Source organism: Chroicocephalus ridibundus, chromosome 1 (assembly GCF_963924245.1).
Source record: "Chroicocephalus ridibundus chromosome 1, bChrRid1.1, whole genome shotgun sequence".
NCBI lineage: Eukaryota > Metazoa > Chordata > Aves > Charadriiformes > Laridae > Chroicocephalus > Chroicocephalus ridibundus.
In genome coordinates, this window is record NC_086284.1 from 206,913,489 (window position 1) to 206,936,796 (window position 23,308).

At 39.6% G+C, this 23,308-nt stretch overlaps 1 protein-coding gene across 4 annotated transcripts in view; it reads right to left on the reverse strand.

Annotated features, from left to right (window-relative positions):
• The window catches only part of GSAP (gamma-secretase activating protein), a 47,518-nt gene extending 25,194 nt beyond the window's left edge, over nucleotides 1-22,324 (reverse strand). For 3 of the 4 annotated variants that reach the window (XM_063323511.1, XM_063323512.1, XM_063323509.1), the window contains exons 1-13: nucleotides 22,113-22,324; nucleotides 18,566-18,639; nucleotides 14,040-14,096; nucleotides 13,273-13,342; nucleotides 12,793-12,849; nucleotides 12,573-12,661; nucleotides 12,089-12,158; nucleotides 10,964-11,010; nucleotides 9,581-9,685; nucleotides 8,561-8,620; nucleotides 7,625-7,668; nucleotides 5,931-6,016; nucleotides 1,294-1,371 (exon numbers count right to left, since the gene is read on the reverse strand). In XM_063323511.1, the coding sequence (XP_063179581.1) occupies nucleotides 1,294-1,371; nucleotides 5,931-6,016; nucleotides 7,625-7,668; nucleotides 8,561-8,620; nucleotides 9,581-9,685; nucleotides 10,964-11,010; nucleotides 12,089-12,158; nucleotides 12,573-12,661; nucleotides 12,793-12,849; nucleotides 13,273-13,342; nucleotides 14,040-14,096; nucleotides 18,566-18,639; nucleotides 22,113-22,197 (922 nt within the window). In that variant the 5' untranslated portion in view covers nucleotides 22,198-22,324. The remainder of the gene's footprint in view (nucleotides 1-1,293; nucleotides 1,372-5,930; nucleotides 6,017-7,624; nucleotides 7,669-8,560; nucleotides 8,621-9,580; nucleotides 9,686-10,963; nucleotides 11,011-12,088; nucleotides 12,159-12,572; nucleotides 12,662-12,792; nucleotides 12,850-13,272; nucleotides 13,343-14,039; nucleotides 14,097-18,565; nucleotides 18,640-22,112) is intronic. The other variant, XM_063323510.1, reaches the window with a different exon arrangement.
• Between the last annotated feature and the right edge of the window lie 984 nt (nucleotides 22,325-23,308).

The following is a 23,308-nucleotide window of genomic DNA, read 5'->3' on the forward strand; positions in this document are numbered from 1 at the left end:
CAACACATGCAAGCTAATACCAGCAATGCAGAATACACCTGCAATATTGTCACTTTTGTGTTTATGCTACATCAAGTGGCTGTGGGGACCTGCTTTAACAAGGAGAGGGAAGCTTCCTTCTGAGTTTACAGATACTACAGCACAGACTGAACTCCTTATGTGTCTCCAAAATGTGGCTTATGGACTTGATATATCGCTGCTTCTGTGGGTCACCTAGGATCAGTCTTAAAATTCTTTCGTATGACTGATGAATCTTACATGAATCCACAAACAGCTCTGCACCAAACAACTCAATTCCAGGAAGGTCATTTCACATGCAGCTGGTCAATGTCACTGCATTTATCCTCAATTTCTTCCTAGTACAGATAGGGATGTACAAGGGCCACGGCTGGTTCCAAGCAACGCAACCACCCTTCAGCTACATATCAAGTACATCAGGGGAAATCAGCCCTTCATAACAACAGAATGTAGAGCACTGCCACACCCAGAACGGTCTTTTCCAATTTGTTAATGCCTTCAAGAACACAAAAGTGCAGTTCATTCAATCCCACAACGTTCCAGCAGCAAAGCAACGTTAGTGCAGCTCTGACAGGTGAAAAGTCTCCTGACACAAGAAAGAAAACACTTGAAGTAAACCAGAGGTATGTTGTCTGCTTGAACACGGTTACTCCACAATATGCAGCTTCTCAATTGAGAAATGATTTGCTCCTCTCCTCCATGTATCAAATGAGAAAGATCTTACTAATGAAAAGTTTTGCTCTGATCAGAACAATGTTCTTTATTCTTTTCAAGAAAAAAAAAATTACGTCTTAAAATTAAGAGCTAGAGCACCACTTACATAGCAACTATTCTTACAGTCAGTGGGTGTTGCACCTCTTGCTGTGAAAATGACATGTTGAACTGGAACTCTAAACAGACATTCAAGCTAAGAGCTGTTGTCTCTATTTCCCATACAAATGCCTTATGGCCTAAGTACAACACACCTGCAAGCTCCCGCAGATTTCATTGATGTTTGTGCTCAGCATGCCAGAAAGTCTGGCTAGAAATACAGGACCAAATTAATAGCCACTCACAAGGCCACTGGTTTGAAGCTACTCGTTCAGCATCAGGCGGGAAGTCTACAGCAGGAAAGTCAACTTTGCAGCTAAAGGCAGTTGCTCTCTTTGAACACCAGCCACAGTAGTTTATTGTCTGCAGACTTTTGATAGTTATTTGTCTTGCAAGGCATTCTGTGACTCTTTCAGCAAAGTGACATTCTCCAAAATAAAGCATAACTTAACAGGTTCATCTTACCTTTATGTAAAAAATATATGGAGTATCTTATTTCACCAGGAATATCAGAGGGTAGACTACAACACACACACAAGCCTCCTAAAAAGACAAAAAAAAGAACAGGAAAATTGACTTGTCCACCTGAATACCTAGACATCTATACACTGCACAAAACTAAAGCAAGACTGTTTCAAATCAGAAACTAATCTCTCAAAAAAGGTAAAGATTACAGAAATACATACTACATATCTCTAACCATCATTTACCTAGCAGAACAGAAAATAAGAGAGGCAATATGGCACAATGGAAACCTGGGTTCTGACAGAGACAGTTCTCTTTGGAAATACATTTTTAGCGCTTCCCAGGAGAAATCATGCTTGCAGCCAGAAAACTGATCAAGCCTTTCTCTCCACAGACTGCCTCAATTTCTAGATGTTTTCTGTTTGGGGACTGTCAAATATGTACAGAACAACATAGTAAAACACAGTTTGCTTGCTTTTTAAGTAAATTCATATTGGCAGCAGCATGATATGCTACTAGAGCTTTCTCACACTAGAAATGATGGTTACTTCTCCCCTTTCCGTTCCAAAGAGACATTAATTCCTTTTTTAGGAGAAAAGTCAGTCCTTGGCACAACCTTATTTCAGCCAAGGTACTCTGTGCAGGAATGCTCCCCCCTCCCAGCCTATTCTAAATCAGACTGATAGACTGTTTTGACTCCACTGGACAGTAGCCCTCCCTCCATCTCTTATAAAAACTTTAGTCCACTTACTCTGATGCTTTGGCAAGCTGCTTTCGCATTCATTTTAGAAACAGCTTCCAAACCACATTATCCCAATACAGCTGGGAAACCTGGTCCACAACTATGACCATTCACCTTTTACCTTTACTGAAAGCTTATCATTTAAAAGGAAAAAAAAAAAAAAAAAAGAGGTAAACTAATCTTCTGTAAAAAAGTAAAGGTTTATATATACAACATATACAGAAAAAGGCACAAAATAAAAGTTTACGTATACAAAGTATACAGAAGAGGCGCAGTACAGAAAAAGCACAAGTACAAAAAAAGCACTGCTACCAAGGTATTTTACTTGGTTGAGTGCCTCATACTTCAGGCCACAAGGCTGCACCATAGCTGTGATAACAGATATGGCTGAGGCAATTCACACTTTTGGGGAAGGTAAAGTGTGAAATGCACTTTTGAGATGCAATTTTTTTTTTCTACTTATTCTTAGCTCATCGAATATTGTTTGATACAGTTTTGCCTGGATATTTGAGTCATTTAGACAACAGACAGCGCATTTTGCCAGAGCACTTGGCAACTTTCAGAGCATGCATGATTTTTAAAGTAGCAGCATCAGGACTTAAGAGGAAGATTGGAAAAGCTCCAGCAACCCACAATGCTGTTTTATTATCAACAGCTCCCTTCCAACGCTGCAAATTTCTTTCTTGTATGCTGGAGGCTAGTGTATACACTGTTCTGCAAATTGCACAACATGCAAGTGAGTTTGTTCAGATTGAATTGTCAGTGGGTATATATGCAAGTTGATCGCAAAAACAGTGGCTATGGAGGACTATTAATAGGACATGCACCCTTCAACTCTAGCATACTGGTCCAAATGTTAACAAACTGAACTCTGAACAACAGAAAATACCAAATGGTGCTTCATTAATAGAGACAGAAACATGACAGTCTCAGATCAGCAAGTGTCCAAGCAATGTTACATCTGATACTGTCTTGGCAATCCCATTAGAGCAGCCAGAGTCTGAGAATATAAGACAAATTCCTTCCCTATCCTTACCAGTGCTCTCTGCAAATTAGAGTTTGGGGGGTGCTGATGCAGGGAAAGCTTCTTGTCCTATGGCACCTATATGGTAAGTGTTTTATGCAAAGGCAGAACCAAGTCTTCTATACTGTCCATTTCAAAATAATTTGCAAACAGTAAGAACTGTAGCTAAATGCCACAAGGTGAAAAAATTCACATGAAGATATATTTGGATGGACTCTTTTCAGAAATAAAAGGGAAAAAAGATCTCAATTACAACAAAGAAAAAAAAAGGAAGCATTTAAAAATTAAGTTCTACTCATACAGGGTAACAGCGAGTTACTACATTCAGCAGGGCAAGGGAAACAACAATTACAACTCTGCCACTTGATAAATAAACATCAGACCACTGAAACTGCAAGAGTCTCCTATGAAGACATAAAGTTTTCCCTAAGAAACTTTAACTTCAAATTCCTCATTTCTGTTCATGCAGAATTGGAATACATAAGGCTGTACCAACATCTCAACATGGCATCCAACTGTCACAATTCAAATACGACATTGCACAGGGCATTTTGTCTAATTGTACTGGTTTAGGAGTGACTTGCCTCACCTAACTTCAGCTATCCAAACATCTCTCATTTAAACTCTTCTACAGGAAATAAAGAATGGATAAAAGCAATCATCCTCTGGAGATGCCTATTTCTCTCTATAAATATAGTCCAGATGCTTAACTCTAAGGCAGGTAAAGTTAGGTGACCGCGATCCAGGGTTTGTGTCATCTTACTGCCTGCATTTTTTTAATACCAAGCAAATTTAACTGAAAAGCACTTCTAAAGCACTAAAAGAAAACATAACAGCCCTGTGTTGTTTAAATAACCACTGAACTCTGGACATACAAAGTTAATTCTGAGACTCGAACTGCTTGATCTCAGCTGATCTAGAAGTACATGAGGGTTTTTATCTGGAGTCATTTTGTCTGTGCTGAGTATAAGGAACACAGCTACTCTCCTTCCACTGCGGCAGTTGGAGAAAGGAAGAGTGATTTTGTTCAGACTGGCAGTAGCCAATAACAGTTTTATTAAATGCGAAATTGCATGGAATATTCCATTTTGAAGTTATGCCAATTATTCTTTGCCAGAGATGTCCAAATGGTACAAATAGGGATATCAGCATAATTATTTCAACCATGCCAGCAGTTCCACAGAAGGCATAGTCTGCGCCCCAAAGCACTTGCAGTTCAGTTTTCTAGATCACCACAAACAAGAGGTACAAAAGGGAATTTTAGTGCAACTACGCACAGTGTTCTTTGACAACTAGATATGGTATCAGCACCAAAACCATTTGCTTCAAACTGTCAGTTACTCAAAATGGGTTATGCAAAGTAATCCTGTTTTAAACAACATTCAATGAAAAGCCACATACAATAATCTCATTTAGTAAGTGCAACTGTCAAATTATGTGTTTTACATTAAGCACAATGAAAAGCGCGTGTGAAAGGTTCCACACAGAATTTAAATACTGTGTTGCCAGATGGAAAAGAACATTTTCCTTCAGCGTAATCAAACAACAGCCTTGTTGGAGGAAGACTGAATTTGATCCTAAACTAAAAGGAGGTGCCTCAATCTGAACAAATCCTAGAGAAGTATAGGTTTAAAAGGAAACATGTATATACAAATCAATAACATTATTGGACAGGGTGTTTGTATAAGAAATACTCCGTCTTGATAACAGAGAAAGAGTAGCCTAATCTACATTTGGTAGACAGAAACTTGGCTTTCTCTTATTTCTAATTCCTTTCCCCTAGTCTTTGTAAGCATGCTGTCTGCCTTAGTAAGAAAAAAATCCATGTAAGGAAAATTTATTTCACTTTATTTGCATTAATGGTCATTTCAACACAACTGGCAAATACCTCAGCAATTCACCCGGGTGCATACAGCATGCCTTAAGTGAGATAGAGGTAAAGCCACTTCTGCAACATGTCATATCCCTATACAACTCTGTAGACTATTCAGAGGTTAATCAGATACCATCTCTGCTTGTCGGTATGGTCTAATTTAGAAGCTGAAAATGCAGGCATCTGTGATGAACAGATGTCTCTTGAGTCCAGTTTTTAAACAAAAAAGCTCATGGCATGCATTAGGATGCAGGGAGACTCCTAAACCCTAAAGGTTTAAGGAACATTTAGGTTTAAATTTAAAGAACCATATATATACACACTGAACCCTTAAGTACCACGTACTAAGTTTAGTATCACATACTTGGACCTTTTAAGTATTACATACTAACAGCAATAGCTCTTAAGAGTCTATATCACAGATGCTCTGTTTACACATGTCCACTCTGTAACACAATTATCTGCTATGTCAGATAAACAGACAACAGATCTAGCCAAAACCTTACTTGAATTTACTTTCCAACACATTTTTGGTCAGCTTTAACATTAAATTGCTCTGATGTAATATACAACCATGCTTTGGTACCACCTGTGTTCTGAAACTAGCAGAAAATGCTACAGTGTGCTTAGACTGAGCTATTTCACCACGAGTGCATGACACCAGTTCTTTGAACTTGGGCTACCAGAAAATTTCTGGGTGACTCTTTTGTTGTTGGTGTTGATATATAAAACTCTAGGTACTCTTCAGCTCAACTTGGAACACGGCTTTCAGAGGATAAAAAGCTTAATACGAAAAATAGTGCACAGTTGCCTTCTCCCACTCCTCACAGTTACCTGTCAAGTATACTCTAAAGGAATAAAAATCTCACTCACACAAAAAAAAGACAAAAAATACAAATATATATAATGTCTTATGAAGAAATTTAGTAATCAATTATGATTACACTGCATAATTACTAGTGGAGATCATTTTGACAATACTTGTATTTATTCATTACCTGCTTTACTTGTAAAAACCTGAAGATTCAAAGATTTAGATGCAACATCTTGGTCTTCACAGTAATCATATCCAAAATTCACAAGTCTATGAGCAAATAAAGATCAATGAATAAATCACTTCTTCATCCACAGTGATTCATCACAACACCAAGATCACAAGAACAATCACTATGGAATCAAAATGTACTCATTAAGTTATAATCAAGTGTTCTCTAATGCAAGTTAAATTAGGCTTTAACCAATCTGCTCAATGTTGTTAGAAACGAGAATCCCAAGACTACACCCTTTCCAGAAACCAACAATTTTGATTACACCTGCAAACTTCATATTTGCTTACTGCAGCACTGTCCAACCATTCCTATAATTTGAAGTAAAAGCAAGTTCTGATGAAGTACTGAAAATTCAAACATTCATCAGACCTGAAAACTCAAAGGCTTTGCAGCCTAACTCTGCCATTCTTATGTCTGCAAAGCTACATTTTAATCTGCAATTAGGCACACTAATTTCAGCAGAAATACTTGAAAAGGAAAGCACAAAAATCCCATTCACACGGTACTTGTTATACCATGACGTTCTTTTTCAGTTTCATGCTGCCTGTGCTTTAAGGTTTTTCATATCGTTAAAAATCTACAAGTCCTATTTTTGCCTTGCAGAGCATGCAACTGAAGACTGTAGTCAGTCTGCTTTGGCTTTTTTGGTGTTGGGTTGGTTTTTTTGTTTGGTTGGGTTTTCTTTTCCAGAAAGGATTTTGATCCTGTAGGAATTTTCCCCTAGGTCTTCTGCAATAATTTAAAAAAAAAATTATAGCATTGAGGCTCTTACAAGAGTTGGGTTTTTTCAGTACTAACTGAAAGAGGATACACTGCCCATTTAGGGGGACCTGCACGTACAGCAGTAGGACCACGCTGAACCTCCTGCATAGCACTGACACATCCTGAGAGACGCAGTTTGGGCACAGTGGAACTCAACTACCTTCAGTTATTGATATCCGATCGAGTAGCTTTGGCCTCCCTTTTTATTCACAAAGAGAAACAGGCCCTTTCAGAATGTAAATTCAACTGACTGAAGATAGATGAGGGTGACGTGAATTATGAATCAGAGTCAGACCATCCTGACTAGTTTTTCCTCAATTAAAAGGGAGCCTTAAGGAGACAAACTCAAATGCAGTCGTGCACAGTAGATACAGACAGAATCAGACAAATCTTAGCCTTTGAAAGAGCAGGCTGCCTGGAAATAGCATGCGTAGGAGAAAAGGGTACAGGCAGCGTCTCATAGGCTAGAAAAAGGAGCTACTAGTCTGGTTAACGGCCCAGTAAAACATGTAGCAGCAATTAAAAATGGAGAGCTTCCCTTGACAGGAATTTTGACATCACCACTACAACATGCCCAAGATTAAAACAAATTAATTTAAATAGGTACAGAATACTCAGGGGAAGGATGGTTTAACCTCTTCAAATAATTTTTATAACTGGTACCAAAAAGCAGTCAAGGATTAAATCACATTTTACAGCTGACCCTGATGAAAATGAGAGGAACTGGAGGTTTGGACACAGTGTTCATATTCTTATGTTCCAGTACCATATAGGCAACTGCAAACAAAGATACTGAGGCTGGGACACAAACTTCACTTGTGTTTGTAAAACATTATCCCATATATTAAAAGGAAAGCAAAACAAAACAAAAAAACCCTTACTTTAATTGTGTGCCATTTACAGAAATATCCAGGTGTGATTCCAGCTGTTAACCAAAAACAAAACCAAACCTGTTATACAGTGAGGTAGGTATACTATGATTAATATTTCAGCTCAGTAAAATGTGTCAAACTCACATTTCATCAGATTCAACATTTTAACAAAGTTTCAGTCACCCCCAAAACTGAAATAGGGAGAGAAAAGAAAAAGGGAGAGAAAAGAAAAAGGGAGAGAAAAGAAAAAGGGAGAGAAAAGAAAAAGGGAGAGAAAAGAAAAAGGGAGAGAAAAGAAAAAGGGAGAGAAAAGAAAAAGGGAGAGAAAAGAAAAAGGGAGAGAAAAGAAAAAGGGAGAGAAAAGAAAAAGGGAGAGAAAAGAAAAAGGGAGAGAAAAGAAAAAGGGAGAGAAAAGAAAAAGGGAGAGAAAAGAAAAAGGGAGAGAAAAGAAAAAGGGAGATATTTAACCTATTTAACCTCCTACATTAGAGCAAATTTCAGCTACCGGGACAAAAACCTAGTAACAATTACATGTTCAACAGTTGTAATTTTTATGTTCTGTTCTCTGTATTTTGGCTGCAACAGATTTTCCTGTCTCGCTTAAAACTGACACAAATTTAGTACATGGTTTCTTTGTCTAGTGCATTTGATAACCCTGCTTTTCAACACTTGAGTATAAGATCAGTATAATATCACAAACGTCACTTCTAGGTCAGTATCTGTGCAATTCCACTGAAGTTACCTTACCATGGTGCAATCTGAATCTGACTGAATATATTCTTGAAAAGACTATAATGTGGAAAAAAAAAAGGAAAAACAAAACCCAGTTTGCCTCTGCAAAAGTTACAATAATAAAACACACTGAAACAGATCTCCGTATCAGTTCCTGGAACACAAAAATTACATCCAACTCAGTAATTGTATAAAAAAATACTAATGACTTACTATTGAGTTAAAATTTTCATCAGGATAAAACTGGACACATTTTAAAGTACTCCTTGATTCCTGGAATTAAGAGGATGTGTTTTGTAACTGATAAAATAGAAAGCATATCACACAGACTGAAAAGTCACTGGATACTCCACAGCATTCTACACGCTCAACCCTTTTTGCCAACAGACATGCAGAAGTTAGGGGACAAAAGACGACTTTAAAAACCACATATAACCCCCCACAATAGCACTATGACATGCTTCCTTCCTGTCCCAGATCATTATCTGCCAATCATCTATAATTGCGTGGGCCCCTACTTGTAGCACAGCATTACATGTGTCACACACGCACACATTCTAGAAAGTTAAAAAAACGTTTTCCATAACTACCTATATGGCAAAAAGAACTGTATTTTATTTTGGTCAGTTCAAAAAGGTATCTCAGAAACAAAACAGGAACGTGTTTCTCCATCACAGTTCACTTCCTGTTATTTCCTAACATGCATATGTTTTTGGTGGCTAAGAAGAGTTAAGAAAAATCAATTTTCATTTATGTAGAATATATCAAGTGCAAATAGTCCATCAGTCAAAACGAACAAAAACTAAAAAAAAAAAAAAAAAAAAGAGTTTCAGCATTTCTAGCCAAGAACCTGCCCTCACCTGGTTACCCAGTAAGTATATACAACATAATTTTAGATGTGAATTCTCTAGAACAGAGACATTATACTCACGGCAGTTTTTGGAAGATTTAGATCCTTTTGAAGAAAAGACCTTTTTAAAGCCAAAAAAAAAAAAAATCTAACAAATCCACCCTCTTTTATAGAAACCACTGAGATCACCAGTCTTCTTGCAATTTACTATGCGCAAATAGGAGCTAAGGCAAGTCTGGCTTTTGCTTTGGGTTATTTGAGGCAGGAACAAGACAGACTACTATAATGAAAACCAAAATCACATTACTACTACCCCACACACTCAAAACTTTACTGTCACGAGACAGGCAGAGACACAACTACTAGAATGACTTTCATCTCACCTTTGGAACAATGTAGAAGAGCCTTTGTTCCATCATATCCCATTGTGCCCAAATGAGATCATCTGCAACTCTGGCTCTTGGAAGCTGACCTGAGTTTTGTATCACCTAAAGGGGAAAGAAAGAACATTAGAAGTCATCAAATAAGGTCACGTAATAATGATTACGCACAGTCAGTGCTTTAAAGAGAAAAGCGATGACAGAAGAGGTGCAAATACTTCGGTGTTTAGAGGGAATATATTACTTGCTAGCTGCACAAGGTCCACCTTTTCTGTGTACAAGGTGCTCAGTTTAAAGAGTTCAAAAGCACAGTTTTCAGGATATACCTACTACTAAATGCTCTCTTTTAGATTTCATTGCTTGCAAGAAATTCACCACTTAAGCTGCTCAGGGTAAACAAAGAAAAACAGATGTCACTTTTCATCATAGAGAAGGGGAGAGCAGTGAAATACGAGTCACTTCAGAACCAGCTACATTAACTATTGAAGGAAGATGCATTAGCTCCAAAAGGGATTTCTATCCAAAGTCTCAGCCACACGACGGAGAGTACTGGCAGTAGGGAAAAGGCTAGGACTGTGGAAAACTGTTGGGACTCTATAAATGCACTCTTGAAAGACATAAGGAGACTTCATGTCAACCAAAACAAATCTGTTAGGACATTAGATTGATCTGTTTTTTCTGGTTACGCTCTTAGTCTTTACTCCAATACTGTAGTGTAGCATGTAAAACCTGTCTGCTTTAAAAGCAATGATAAACTTTGAGAAAACCGTGGAAGACTTCAAAGTGACTGAAAATCAGGACCTTAACTTTTTCCTTCCAAGCCTCCATAAGGAAAACACTGGCTTTTGTGACACAATTCTTTACTACATTAGATATTTGTTTATTAGTAGTAAGTCTTTTAAGCAAAACATACACAATCAATTTGTCAAAGACAAATCCGTGTTAAAAACTGGAAAAAAAGACGAGGGGAAAGATGTTGGAGCATTCACAGTACTAGGAGTGTATCTAAGTTTCATGTCTTTTGTTGGTTTTTAAATGAATCCCTTACCTACTCCCAGAAGGCAAAGTTAGGAAGGTGACTCTGCAAATATTTTTGAATGGTTTAAAAGTAAACGTGCACTATGTTTTCTCCTAATTTCTAACATACAGACACATTCAGCAACAACAAAAAAACCCCAATAAAATAAGTAACTTTCCTCATAGATTACATGGTTTTTCAGTCAGCTGTGTGGTAGGCTGCATAAGTTGCCATACTATCAATGCTTCCTTTAATATATTCTGGGTCACCCAAGGATAAAGCTACAAGAACATTTAGCTAAAGTTACAGATGTTAAATTTTCAACTGAAGCAAGAAAAACTCAAAACCCAAGATTTTTAAAGTCTTACCACTTTGTGTTCTTCTGCAACAACATGAACGTCAAATTGTTCAATATCTTTAAAATATATTAAAAAAATCATTACAAACATATATTTTTAAATGCTTTTATACAGCTAATTAAACAATATCACACACATTATGGCCAGGAAAGCTCAACTCTGTCTAAGAAGAAACTTGTGGTATCTGAACACAGGTGCCTACGCAGAGACCCAGATCCTGCTCCTTCCCTGAGCTGAGGCTGGCTCAGCCATACCACCTCATGGAAAGAGCTCTTTGCTGACATCAGCGCAGCATCAGCAGGAAGAGGGATAATTGAAACATGCCAAACCAAGCCAAGAAGCACACTTACAAAGAAATGCAGAGCTGCATACCTGTGCCTGAGACTACACCCTAGCCCTTATTCACTTCCTAGCATGAATACCACCTCACAGTCCTTTCCCACACAAAATTCCTAAAAGTTCTTGGTAGTGTGCTTGTGTGAAGGGTACAAGATCCATTCAGCTGATGTTATAAATGTTTCTAATACAGTTCACAGCACTATGTGAATGTATCAGGAGGTGAACTCTGCCCACCTAACTCCAGGTACCTAAAGGTTGGTGTCTAGCTTAGCAGAGAAGATGCTCCACAAAGATGGGGAAAAGCCATCTCACTCTATATCAAGACTGAAAGGCAAGAAGGATAAACAGCCATTTCCAAGTGTCCACCTTTGTCCATTCCCTCCCATTAGATTAGGCTGAACAGGCAAAGTTAGCTGAATCCAAGGAACTATTGTCCTATTCTTACCCCACTTGTCATGTGTTAAATCACGATCCATCTCTTATAGTCAATTGATCTGTTCTGAATTGATATAGGTAGCTACAAAAGTCTTTTTTCTTTTTTTTAATACTAAAGATAACTGATGAATGCATGAACTAAGCAAATAATTGCAGTCAAAGCTGGTCATTCTACTGACACTGAAAAAAGTTAAAACTGTAGTTTTCGAAAGACATTCGGAATATCTAGAACAGCTTACACCCTTCTTTTTTTCTGGTTGTTTTTTTTTTTTTTTCCAATAGAGGTCTACCAAAAATATAATCTATAATGATTATCTTAAAGTGAAAGAACGATAATGTACTTTCAAAGTATTAACTCACATTTATCTTCTGAAACTAGCAAGAGGCGACTTCCTGTAGAAGTATTTCTGCCTTCAACTGGATAAAGAAACTATACAGAAAGTTTCACAAAAGTAAGTAAATAACCAAAGTAGTTTAGAATACTTATCTAAAGTGTTTTTCTTTAGCTGGATATTTACATTTTTTTTTAATTAAGACAGGCCCACTAATGATATTTTAATTAATAAAAATAGCTATTATTACAGACTTATAGTCACCAATTGCTACAATTGCAAACTTTGGGAGATTGAAGAAAAATTAAAAAAAGTAGCCTTCATGTCAGAGAAATATTCTACATCAAACATTTATGAAGTTTCTCGTTTTTTTACATTCTATGAAGAAAAAACGACACATTATCTCTGTAACAGTTGCAAGCCAACATGAGATATTTCTGCATTCAACCACTTTTTCCTCTCTAGCACAGTGGATTAAAAAGGTATATATTTACATTAGTTGAATAATTTACCTGTACTCGAACACAGCTATCCACAGCCTTGAGGACTCTCACATTATTAATGGGATGAATTTCAATTAGCAAGGTTAAATACTTGGATACTGCAAAAAGAACATGTTTTAAATAACATTCTTTTTCATATGTAACTTTTTTTTCTAAGCAGAAATTACGTGAGGAAAAAAGCAAAGGGTACAATATTTCTAACAGTATTAAAACGATCCACTTGTAGTACCTGACTGCAATAGCCGACTTACTCTTTCTTCCTCTGTATATTGACGGAAGCTGACAGCTAAAGGGAAAAAAAACCCAACACAGTCACAATGAGCATGCATATTTGATATTAATCTTATTAAACATTCTTGGATTGGAGAGCAATCATCGCAATATTTTTTTTAAGCAAAAGCATATCTGTTAAAGGAACCACAGAAACTCTTCTAGATGCAGGAGGCATGTAAAAATACAGGAGGGGGAAGTGAACAGGTCAGTGTGTCTCAGATTTTTGTTTTAATAAAACAACAATATCGTTATAGCTGTGTCTTTATGTTGTCACCTACATTACTTGGTGATGGATCCACTGAAATACATAGAATGCTGTGGGAAACATATGGGTCAAAATAGATTTAAGTAATTCTAGGCCCAGACATATCATCCTACTAAACTAAATCATCTTTACCATAACACAAGAAAATTTAATGATAAAACACATATTTACCCAATAACGTCCTTTCATTGTTGACCGAACAACTGATTATGTGTAGATCCCTCTCAAACATATAGAGGTGCTGTAGAGAAACACATTAATGCTAATAAATACTTTTAACTATATTTAAAAAAAAAAATCTAATTGCTCTTCCTTAGGAAAACCCTGCTGACCAGTACACTGTTTTTATTTCTAAAGCAAATAATTTCACAGCCAGAAGAACCTTATTTCAAGCCTCATTTGTATCACTTCTCCTTTTTCTCATTTGTTTGTTTCTTACTGTTTCTTTTGAGCTCTGTGTTGCCACTAAAGCAGCACAGCAGACCCTTATGTAAATGTAAAATTTCACCCATTTCATACTGTTATGGGAACACCTGCAAAGGCCCATTATCATGATTCCAGACACTGAACTGCAGGACATTCAGTTTTAGAATAATTTCTTACAAATGGTTGTGCCAAACAAACTGAGGATGCACACACAACACAGAAAACCAAAAACATTTACTTCTTAGCACACGTGTTCAGCATGAAGAATGGAAAGGGCTTGAATTGGCTGTTTAGAAATAAAGATTACAGAACATCTGAATGACTTTGGAGCAGTAAAGTGTCGTGTCTGCAATGTTCTGCATCTGAACACCACTGAGCATCATTCAAATACCTTCTTTGGTCTCTCTTCTGTTTCAAACACGCACATACTCCTTAAGAACAAAACATATTTGTTGCAATCTGAAACACTACAGCACTGTCTTCACCAGGGAGAAGTTTGGTATTGCTCTCACCTCGTTTTGTTTAGTTTGAAGATCGTACAATCCAATGTGAGTATTTCTCTGATTTCCCTATGGATGAAAAAAAATTAGCACTGGCAATGTAAATATATACAAAGTCAAAGACTGTTTTCATTTTTTTCCTACCTCCCTCTCTTCTTCCCCCAGCCCCTTGACACACATCCTCACACACTTCCCTGTCCTATAAACAGGCAGTTAATTATCTAATTCCAAGAAAGCAAGGCAAGAAAGAGAACAAAGACTTTTTTTTTTTCCTTTTAGAACTAACGCATAGGACAAAGCTGAAATGCAGCCAATCCACAGCCCACAAGCCATTGCATAAGCCAAGTGCCTCTCTCTCACTTTGGTTCTAAACTGGTTTTCATTATAGGCAGTAGGGCCAGGAAGCGAGATGTCTGTACAAGAATCAAAGGGGATGCTATGACCCCTGGAAGATTCCAAACCTCACCAACTCAGTGGGTCATTGCTCCAAAAGGGAGCACAGAAACATCAAACACCACCAAACAAAGCTTCCAGTGGTCTGGCTGCAGGCTGAAAAAAGGATTTCAGCTCTGCCTTGGGAAATGATTGTTCGAAGGTTAAATATATTTCACAAGCCCAGATGACACCATTAGCCTGCTGCCTTTGAAAAGAAACCTAATACACATCTTAGCTTATTGATAATAAAATACAATGATTTTGTTTGGGGCACTTCTAAGTCTATACAAATAAAAACTTTTCTTCTTGGTAATTTTTACCATGATTTAAATTTTCAAAATATAAAGAAAAATTAAAATAAATTCTGCTTGGCAGCATATATTGTATGTCAAATTAAGCTGAAGTCCACTAATGTACTCCAGGTATAGGCACTAAATTGCTAAACTGCTGAAATTAAATCCAGCCACGTAGGCTTGTACTTAAGCAGTGAGCATAATTGTTTTTAACTACAGCTTGGAGGGACAGGGGAGAAATCTAGGATTATTTACAAAGTTATGGCATCTTGCTTTGTGAAGTCAAAACAAGAAGGCGAGTATTCTCTTCTTAAGGGGTCTATTTCTGAGTGTCTCATTATTGTCACGGCAATGACAAAAGTCTTTGACTTCTGATTTAAACAAGGGAAACAAAATGTCTTTATATTAAGACACAGGCTTCAGGCTTACTAATTAATAATTTAAGGTTAAGCAAGTGCTTTCACAAGTGACCATTCTTTCCCAAGTGTGTCTGAAACGCTAACATCCTCCATACTTCGCTACTGAAAAATATACTTCACAAGGCTGGTAAGAGGACTACATCAGTGCCCATATCTGTGCATAAGCTAACATGCTCGTTCTCATGTTTACTCTAAAGACTCTTGTATTGCCTTGCAAAATATAAGTGCTGACACTAGGATTCACTTCTGTTAAAAATATCTTCCTTTACACCAACTATCAATGTCACAAAAGACAGACTTCCAAAACCACAGTACAACTCAAGACTAAAATAAGCTTGAAAATAAAGCTCATTCTCCATTTCAGGCAGAATGCACTTCCACTTAGCAGACAAAGGTTGTTTTCTATTTGTGTCTATTAGGAAACAGGCCAGGGCAGCTCAGTTTAGTTTACATCCTTGTTTGTGCACTATCCCCACAGACAACGTCACAGCTACAGTTTGTTGCTATAAAACCAACAGGAAAGGCTCACAGACATATAGATGTGTCTTGCAAAAGTGGTAGCTCATTAGTTATGAATAGTTTGCCATGAAGCGGGGAGAGAGCGAGAAAGAGATATTGAACTGCCCCAACAACTCAGTAAGATCTGTAGTTTGTTAGAAGCTGTAATTACATTGTATTTCTCCAACCTAAGCTTAAGGAAACAGGACTAGCTGCAGACACTAAAAGCAGTCTGTTTTCCCAGGTAAGCTTTCCAGTGTGACGATGTATATTAGCAGAATAGAATAGCAGTGCACAAAGAATACTCATATTTTAGAACAACTTTGTAAAAATTCAGAAGTGTCAAATTGGGGCCTAAAACTACTTGTCATTTGCTAAGATGCATACACCAAGCCTCTTTTTTCTACAATGTAAATATCAATGGAGACTTCTCTTAAAAGGTTTGCCGTAAACTCCAAAACCACAGAACTATACCTATACACTGTCAATGGACTGTTTCATAAAAAAGGAAACATTTGGATTGAATCCTTGTTAAGTCAGTAATAAAGTGTAAAAAGACACAGACACACGATACTCCCAACACTTCCTGTTTTTTAGCATTCTACTCTTGAGAGGGAGGAAGAAAAAATTCAGTCCTGCTGTAACGTATCACAGTCCCAAGGTATGACTGCAGCTGACACAGACATAACCAGTTTAAAAAAAAGCATGGACATCAGGAAAGGCACAGCGTTAGCAGCTCAGGCCCCAGCCTGTTCAGGACACTGGGTAAGTACTATGCAGCTACAGCCTGGGCCACCGCATGTGTTCCTACCAATACACAAGCCACCTAGACTAACAGGAGTTTTGGGTCAGACATACCCACATGTTTTTATCATGCAGGCAGACAAGTGTGGGCGTATTGACTCCCATTGACACCAACAGCACCTAAGCGGGTACCAGCACTTTCAGCTGATGAGCAGAATTTTTATTGGTCGAAGAAAGAAATGTGTACCACACACTACGAACAACTCTCTGGGAGAAGCATCACATATTTAACGCAATACCACCTTAAGATACATTTGTTCTTTGTGAGAAAACGCCAGGAAGTACTGGAAAAAATAAAAAAGAAAACTCCAGTTTGCCCATTAGCAAGTCTAAAAAAACACTTATAGTAGAAGCAATCAAAATACGTCAGCATCCCTCCCAATAGAGGAATAAATAGATGCTGGTTCTTCAGCAGGCTGACTCACTCAGGAGAAAAAGATCAGATTACTTTATCATAGTAAGAGAACAGGAAAAGAAACTGCAGCATATCCTTCAGGACAGCATTTGAGAGGTGAAAACTGCAGCACAGAGTTCCAGTTCTCAGGCTTTGTCATCTAGCTATTCCTACCACACAGGCTGCAAAGGTCACATTATTCCCAAAATTAGGAAAGAGAAATTACAGTGAACATTTTCAGTGACTTCCTCTGCAGCCTTTACCTCTAGGTTTGGGGAACTAAGCCTAGGTGTTTAAATCATTGGCCTATCCAGTCAATGGACTCTAGTGGGTATTTGTCCACCTCCTCCACCCCACACACCTCTTACACCAAAGTACAAGCTACAAGCAGCCACTTCTCTAAACTCTACCAACTGCTTTGACCAGATCCCTACTGACTACAATAGGAACTTAGACATCTAGCACGCAGGCAGACACCCGCATTTATATGTGTGAACCTCGAGCTACAACTCATCCCTTGTACCAGCTGCAAGAGCCTGAACATCATACAAAGCAGTGGGACTCTGCTGTCAGAAGCCCAAAAAAAGCTTAGTGTGAGATTCCATAGATGCTAGAAAGCAGCAACATCACACATACACAGTACCAGGTCTCCTGTAGATGGGTTACTTTCATTAAGTCTTTCTAGAGTTTTAAGCAAGGGAAAAAAAAAAAACAAAAAAACAAACAAAAAACCGACGACACATTCTTTAGTGTCGTTTTTATGGTTACTGTTGTCTTGTACAGACTCCCCTTCCTATGCTTGTACTAAAGGAAACATCCACCCACAGTTAAAGTGTATTATACCTTGATGAAGGCCTCACCTCTTCCCTTAACCCTGGGGAAGCTGGGGAGTTTTCACATTGTTGAGCTGGGGGGGAATGAAAGGCAGCCCTATTCTGCTGGAGTCTGCTATCTCTAGCCTGTGCTCTTCAAGAACTAAGATCCTCCAGAATCCAGCTGGGTTTACAGATTTCTCCGAGATGCACAAAAATCAAAAGAACCATAGCTTGTCTCATCAAGGGAAAACCTTCTCAAACCATTTAAAACTCTCCTTGAACTACAGGTGTTTCAATATAAAAGCTATACACACACCATGGAGAGCAGAATCCTATGTTAAAAAGGCTACCTCTAGATACTTCAAGATATCAAATAAACAATGGTTACTTCAGACTACTTGCAATAAAGTGCTAGAGACAAATCTTAAAGTAACAAAGAAGAAAGGCAGAAGCAGAGTTAGTGTTAGATAAATGACATCTTAACATACATATTGGTAGAAGGAAACACATTTAACTAAAGCAGTGCATATGAATTTAATAATCATGACCTCCCTGAGAAATTCTGAAGGTGAAAGAATGTGCTGCTTACAAAGTGCTTATCTGTTAAAGAAATGGCATTTCATTCAGGGTGACATTCTGGCCCCCCAAAAAAATCAACAGCAAAAACCCTATGGATGTAATCAGGTCAGTACTTTACTCTCCATTTCATCATTCTTAACTTTTGTCTGAAGTGGAGATGGATATCTTCCCATTGCCCAACCTCCCAATCAGTTGAGTTTTCACGTTCTGACCCTCACTGCAAAAAAAGTTAAACTACAAGGACTCAATTAGGCATAGATACACATACACATATTTTTATTAAGTTCCAACACAGACTTACCTTCCAGGTATAAATAATTTTTCCATTTCTTTCAACATTTACAACGTACAGCGCTGATGAATTCTTGGAAGTATCTGAAATGATAAGTATCAAAAGGCACAGGATTTTCATTTGAGCTGGTTCACCATACACTTTCAGCACAGATACTGAATAAATTTTTCCATATAAATACTTCTTTGTACATGCCAAAATTACTCCCTTCTGGAAAGAGAGAGAATATTTCTTACACCTTGATTTACATCTGATAAACTTCAACAAAAAATAGTTAAGAGGTTTCAAAACACACAGGAAAGAATGCTTTACGTAACTCCCAACCTTTCATTATAATTGTGATTCTAATGGCCACTACCTTTTGTGATGAAAATGGAATGTGCTTTTCCACTATCTTCCATTCACAAAAAAAAAAAAAAAAAAACAAACTTGCATTTATCCATTAGACACAATACGGGATTCAAACAGTTAAATTGCACTGCAATCCTTAGAACACTACAGGGAGACAGAACTAGCCAGAGGAAAGTGTCACTTACTCCCACCTGCCCTTTCAGCATCCCAAATGAATGCCTGGAAATAAACTACATCTTCAGAAATTAGTTCTACAACAACAACACGCTCCCTACCCCCTCTCCCCCCAAATAAACCAAAACCAACAAGATTAAACAACATATATGTATGCCACATAACTACAGGTACAAGGGAATTTAGCAATGCAGGACAAGAGATATGATGTGGGGTGTGATTAGGGCTAAAAGGGAAACAGATGAGCAGGAAGCTAGGGTGGACACAGAGATGAGCACATCTGGACAAAGCAGCATAAAATAAAAAGGAAAGGAAAACAGAAGAAAAAAAGAGATAAAACATCATACTCAAGGTGACAAAAATGCATGCTTTCCTAACGCTGCTTTTCTGTTTTCTAATCACTGCAACTACCAAAAAGGTGTTTATCTCAGATGAAACTTTCACTAACAGGAAATTGTATCCTTAATTAGGTTGACAGCTGCATGATTGGTCCTAGTTTTAAGATAAAGCTGGCTTGTGATTCAGTAAGCATCAATAATAAGAATTCTCCACTACTCTCACCAAGCATTTAGTCAAGTTCAACACTATTTACTTTGCGGTTATCACAAAGCACTGACAGAAGGAAGACATGTGAAACTTAGTTTCACAAGCCTGGTATTATAAACTGGCTTGTACAGCTTGCAGTGGTAAGAAAAATATTTCTTACAAGTGTTATCAGAAGGAAATAAATTGTGTATTTTGTTGTGGGAGGACAATGAAAATCCTTAGTGTACATTTAACAATTCATCAATTTCTACTGGTTTCAGATTGCTCAAAGTACACTACAATACCACTACATTAGGGCTAGCCAGCGACAACAGAGAAAGTCTCAGACAACCATACATTCTGCTCTTCTCTTAATGGAAACTTCCCGGAACTTAACCACCACCTCAAACTTTCAAGATGAGTACTATGGTCTCAATACTTCTCTCTCATACAATACTTCCTCAGAACATAATTTAGCTAAAGAAGGTCTACAAGAAATCTCCATGTCAATGAATTTCTCTATCACCTAACACAGAGATCTTAAAGGTGTTGGAAAAGTTCTGTGTCAGAAGCAAATTTCATACCACTGAACACTGTCAGTGGGAATATTTGCCAAAGAAGTGGCAATCATCTCCGCCCTTGGAAAGTCCTGCAGTCAAATACTGCACGTAGAATTATAACTTCTCCTCATCCCCACAGCTGAGACCAGCAGATGAAGGGCTGCAAAAGAATCCACCCAACCTGCCTGCCCAGCAAACACCTCTTATCAGCATACCCAGGAGAACGCAGAGTTAGATTTCCTGGAGGCCATTATATGCAGCTCATACAAAAATAAGCAGAATAAAGAGAACTAGGATGGTTTTCTTCACTTGACACTCCCCTCCCATCATCATAGCTGCTCCCAGCTCTCATGCAATTAGAAGTTCTCACAAGCTATCAAGGGCTTTCAAGTCGTCAGGAAAGAAAATAATAAATGTGAATAACTATAGTATTTGAAGCCACTGACATAAAAGTACCTTGACTCCTAAAAATTACTTGCTTTCTGTGAATAGGTATTTCTTTGATGTTTAAGTGAATCTTTTCAAATTCCTACCTCCCACCTTCACATTCCTAATTCAGCAGCACTGCATCAGGGGAAAAAGTCAATATACACAGACAAAAGTTGAAATGTGATACAGCAATGTTGGTATCTGATTAGATGCACCTTCCAACCTAGATTCTTCTGATTCTGAATTACCAGAGGCATGTACTGAACAAGGAGTCTGTATGACATTTTAGAAATCTGAATATGATTGTCCCTTTCCCAAACACAAGTCAGCGCCATTTTGAAATCATTACGACATAAATGCATAGGTTAATTGACTCATTGAATTCATCACAGATGAACGGATAAATTCATAGGTTAATTGACTGTGCGCGGAGAATTTCAGAATTTTACCTCAAACCCCTTCAGTACACTGGTAAGTTATCTAGTAGATGTGAAATAATTTTTAACAGATTTTGCAACTGAGGGCTTGGTAAATAATTTTCTTTTATAAAACTAAAAAGAACTGATACGTTCTGGTTTACCTCCAAACAAGTTCTTATGAAGCTATTTGATAACAGCCCTTCAACATGGGAAGCCAGTTAAGTATTTCAATTGAAAGTAACCAAAGGAGTTGAGGTTTCAAGTTCATCACACGGTGCATCAATAACCATCTATTTCTACTGAAGTAATAATTATTACGGGTTTCTTTTTAGACAAAGGTTTCCATCAGTTTCTGAAAAGCAGAACTGAGCCATCTGCCCTGCAGATGAATGAGAACTAACACAAGAAAAAACCACAGGGCCAAGAATATAGTGGGGTCATTCTGTTTTTTCCAACCACTACCCCAAGCACCCGCTATCACACACTGCTGTGGCAGCTAACACTTCATCTAATTTTAACTTGCAGCCATTTACCACGTAGACAGAAGTGTTTGGGGTTTTTTTGCCTCAGAAAGGGGAGTAGGGAGGCATGCTAAGTCTTTTTGGGAAGAAAAAAAAGAATACTGGGTGAAACAGCAGACGAAGCAAACCAGCTGTGAGGCGCAGCAGACGTGCACAAGTGCTTTCGGCATGCGAGAAGTTCCTTGAAAACACCGAACTCCCCGGCCTCAAGCACCCCGGCCACCGGCGCCCGAGAACGAGCGCCCCCGCCGACACTCGGCTCGGGGGCGGGCGTCCTTCGTTCCTCTGGAGCCCGGCCGAGGTGGAGCCGGCGGCCGCTCCCCGGGGCCCTGCTCCGGATGGGGACACTCGGCCGCCATTACCCTCGACCCTCCCGCGGCCGCCGGCGGCGCGGCCTGACTGGAACGCGCAAGCCCTGGGGGGTCTCGCCTCAGGCCCGGCTCCTCCGCCCGCAGGAGAGGGCAGCGCACGGAGGCGGCCGGAGGGACGGAGGCGGCTCTCCTCAGCCCTCCCCGGGGAGCGAGCAGCCCCGCCGCAGCGGAGCCCGCCGGCGCAGCTCCACCCGCCGCGGCGTTACCTAGAGCCGCGGCCCAACCCCGCGCCGCCAGCCAGGGCACCACATCCCTCCGCAGGTCAAACTCGGCTACCAGGTGAAGCAGCATAGCGCCCTCCTCTCGCCCCAAGCCCACCGGGAGACGGGGAGCTGACGCCAGCACAGCACAGCACAACCCCGCTCCGGCTGGCGGAGCTCCCTGCCCCGCCGCACCGGCTCCTGAGAGCCGGCCGCCGCCATGGGCCCGCCCCCTCGGGCCGCCTCGGCGTCTAATTGGGCGAAGTGGGTGTCACTCAGCCGGCGGCGGCGCGGAGAGGCTGGGCGCGCTCCCGCCTCCCTCCGTCCCCCTCAGCCGCGGCGGGGCGGGGCGGGCTCGCTGAGGGGGGACGGCGAGGCCGGTCGCCCGGCGGCCTTCCGCGTCCTACCGGAGGCGCCCCGGAGCCCCGCCACGGCGGGTAGCCGGCGTGCAGGTGACCAGGGGGCTTCAGGTGGACTGGAAGGACGTCGTTTACTCGTTGGAGCTGGTGCCCAGGCTTCTGCCGCGGCATGTGGGGAAAAAGGGGTGATCCCGTTTGATCCTTTCTGAATCTTCGCTCACTGACTGACTGAAACAGTTACATGTGGGTGAGGTCTGCTGTCAAGCTTTGGCCGTCCTGTGTCTGCTGATCAGAAGGCCCCAGTCATCCGTTACCTTCCTCGCATCCCCCCGGGAAGCGTTAGGTGTTTTCCACAATTTCAAGCAGCATCCCTGTTTTCTGAGATTTTTCTCTGAAATTGTAATTGACTTGGTTGAGTCTCTCGGTGCAAGCTGCTTTGGCAGAGCTCAGGACGTCCCCGCAGATTAGGCCTCCGCTTGATCCTTCTTTTCATCTGTCTGCTAGCAAAGGAGGTAAAGCTTAATGTAATCTTAGGGAAGTTTGTGTTTTGTTTGCTTGGGTTTTTTTTCACTGTTGAAAATAATTGTTAGGTTGATAAGATGCTACTCCATGGCTATAGCCTGCCTGTAATTACAATTTCCTTTCTCATGTGCTGGCTGATGTCAGCCCGCTAAAAGTGGCGTAAAAGTGGATAGGCTGTAAGGGCACTCGCCAAGCTAGACATAGGCCAAGTACAGAACAGCTCGAGCCTGTTCTAAGAGTTAACCCAGTACCAAGTTTTTTCCCCTCATTGCTAAGCTTTGGAGCTATATAAAGACCAGATGAGAATCAGGTATGTCTGCA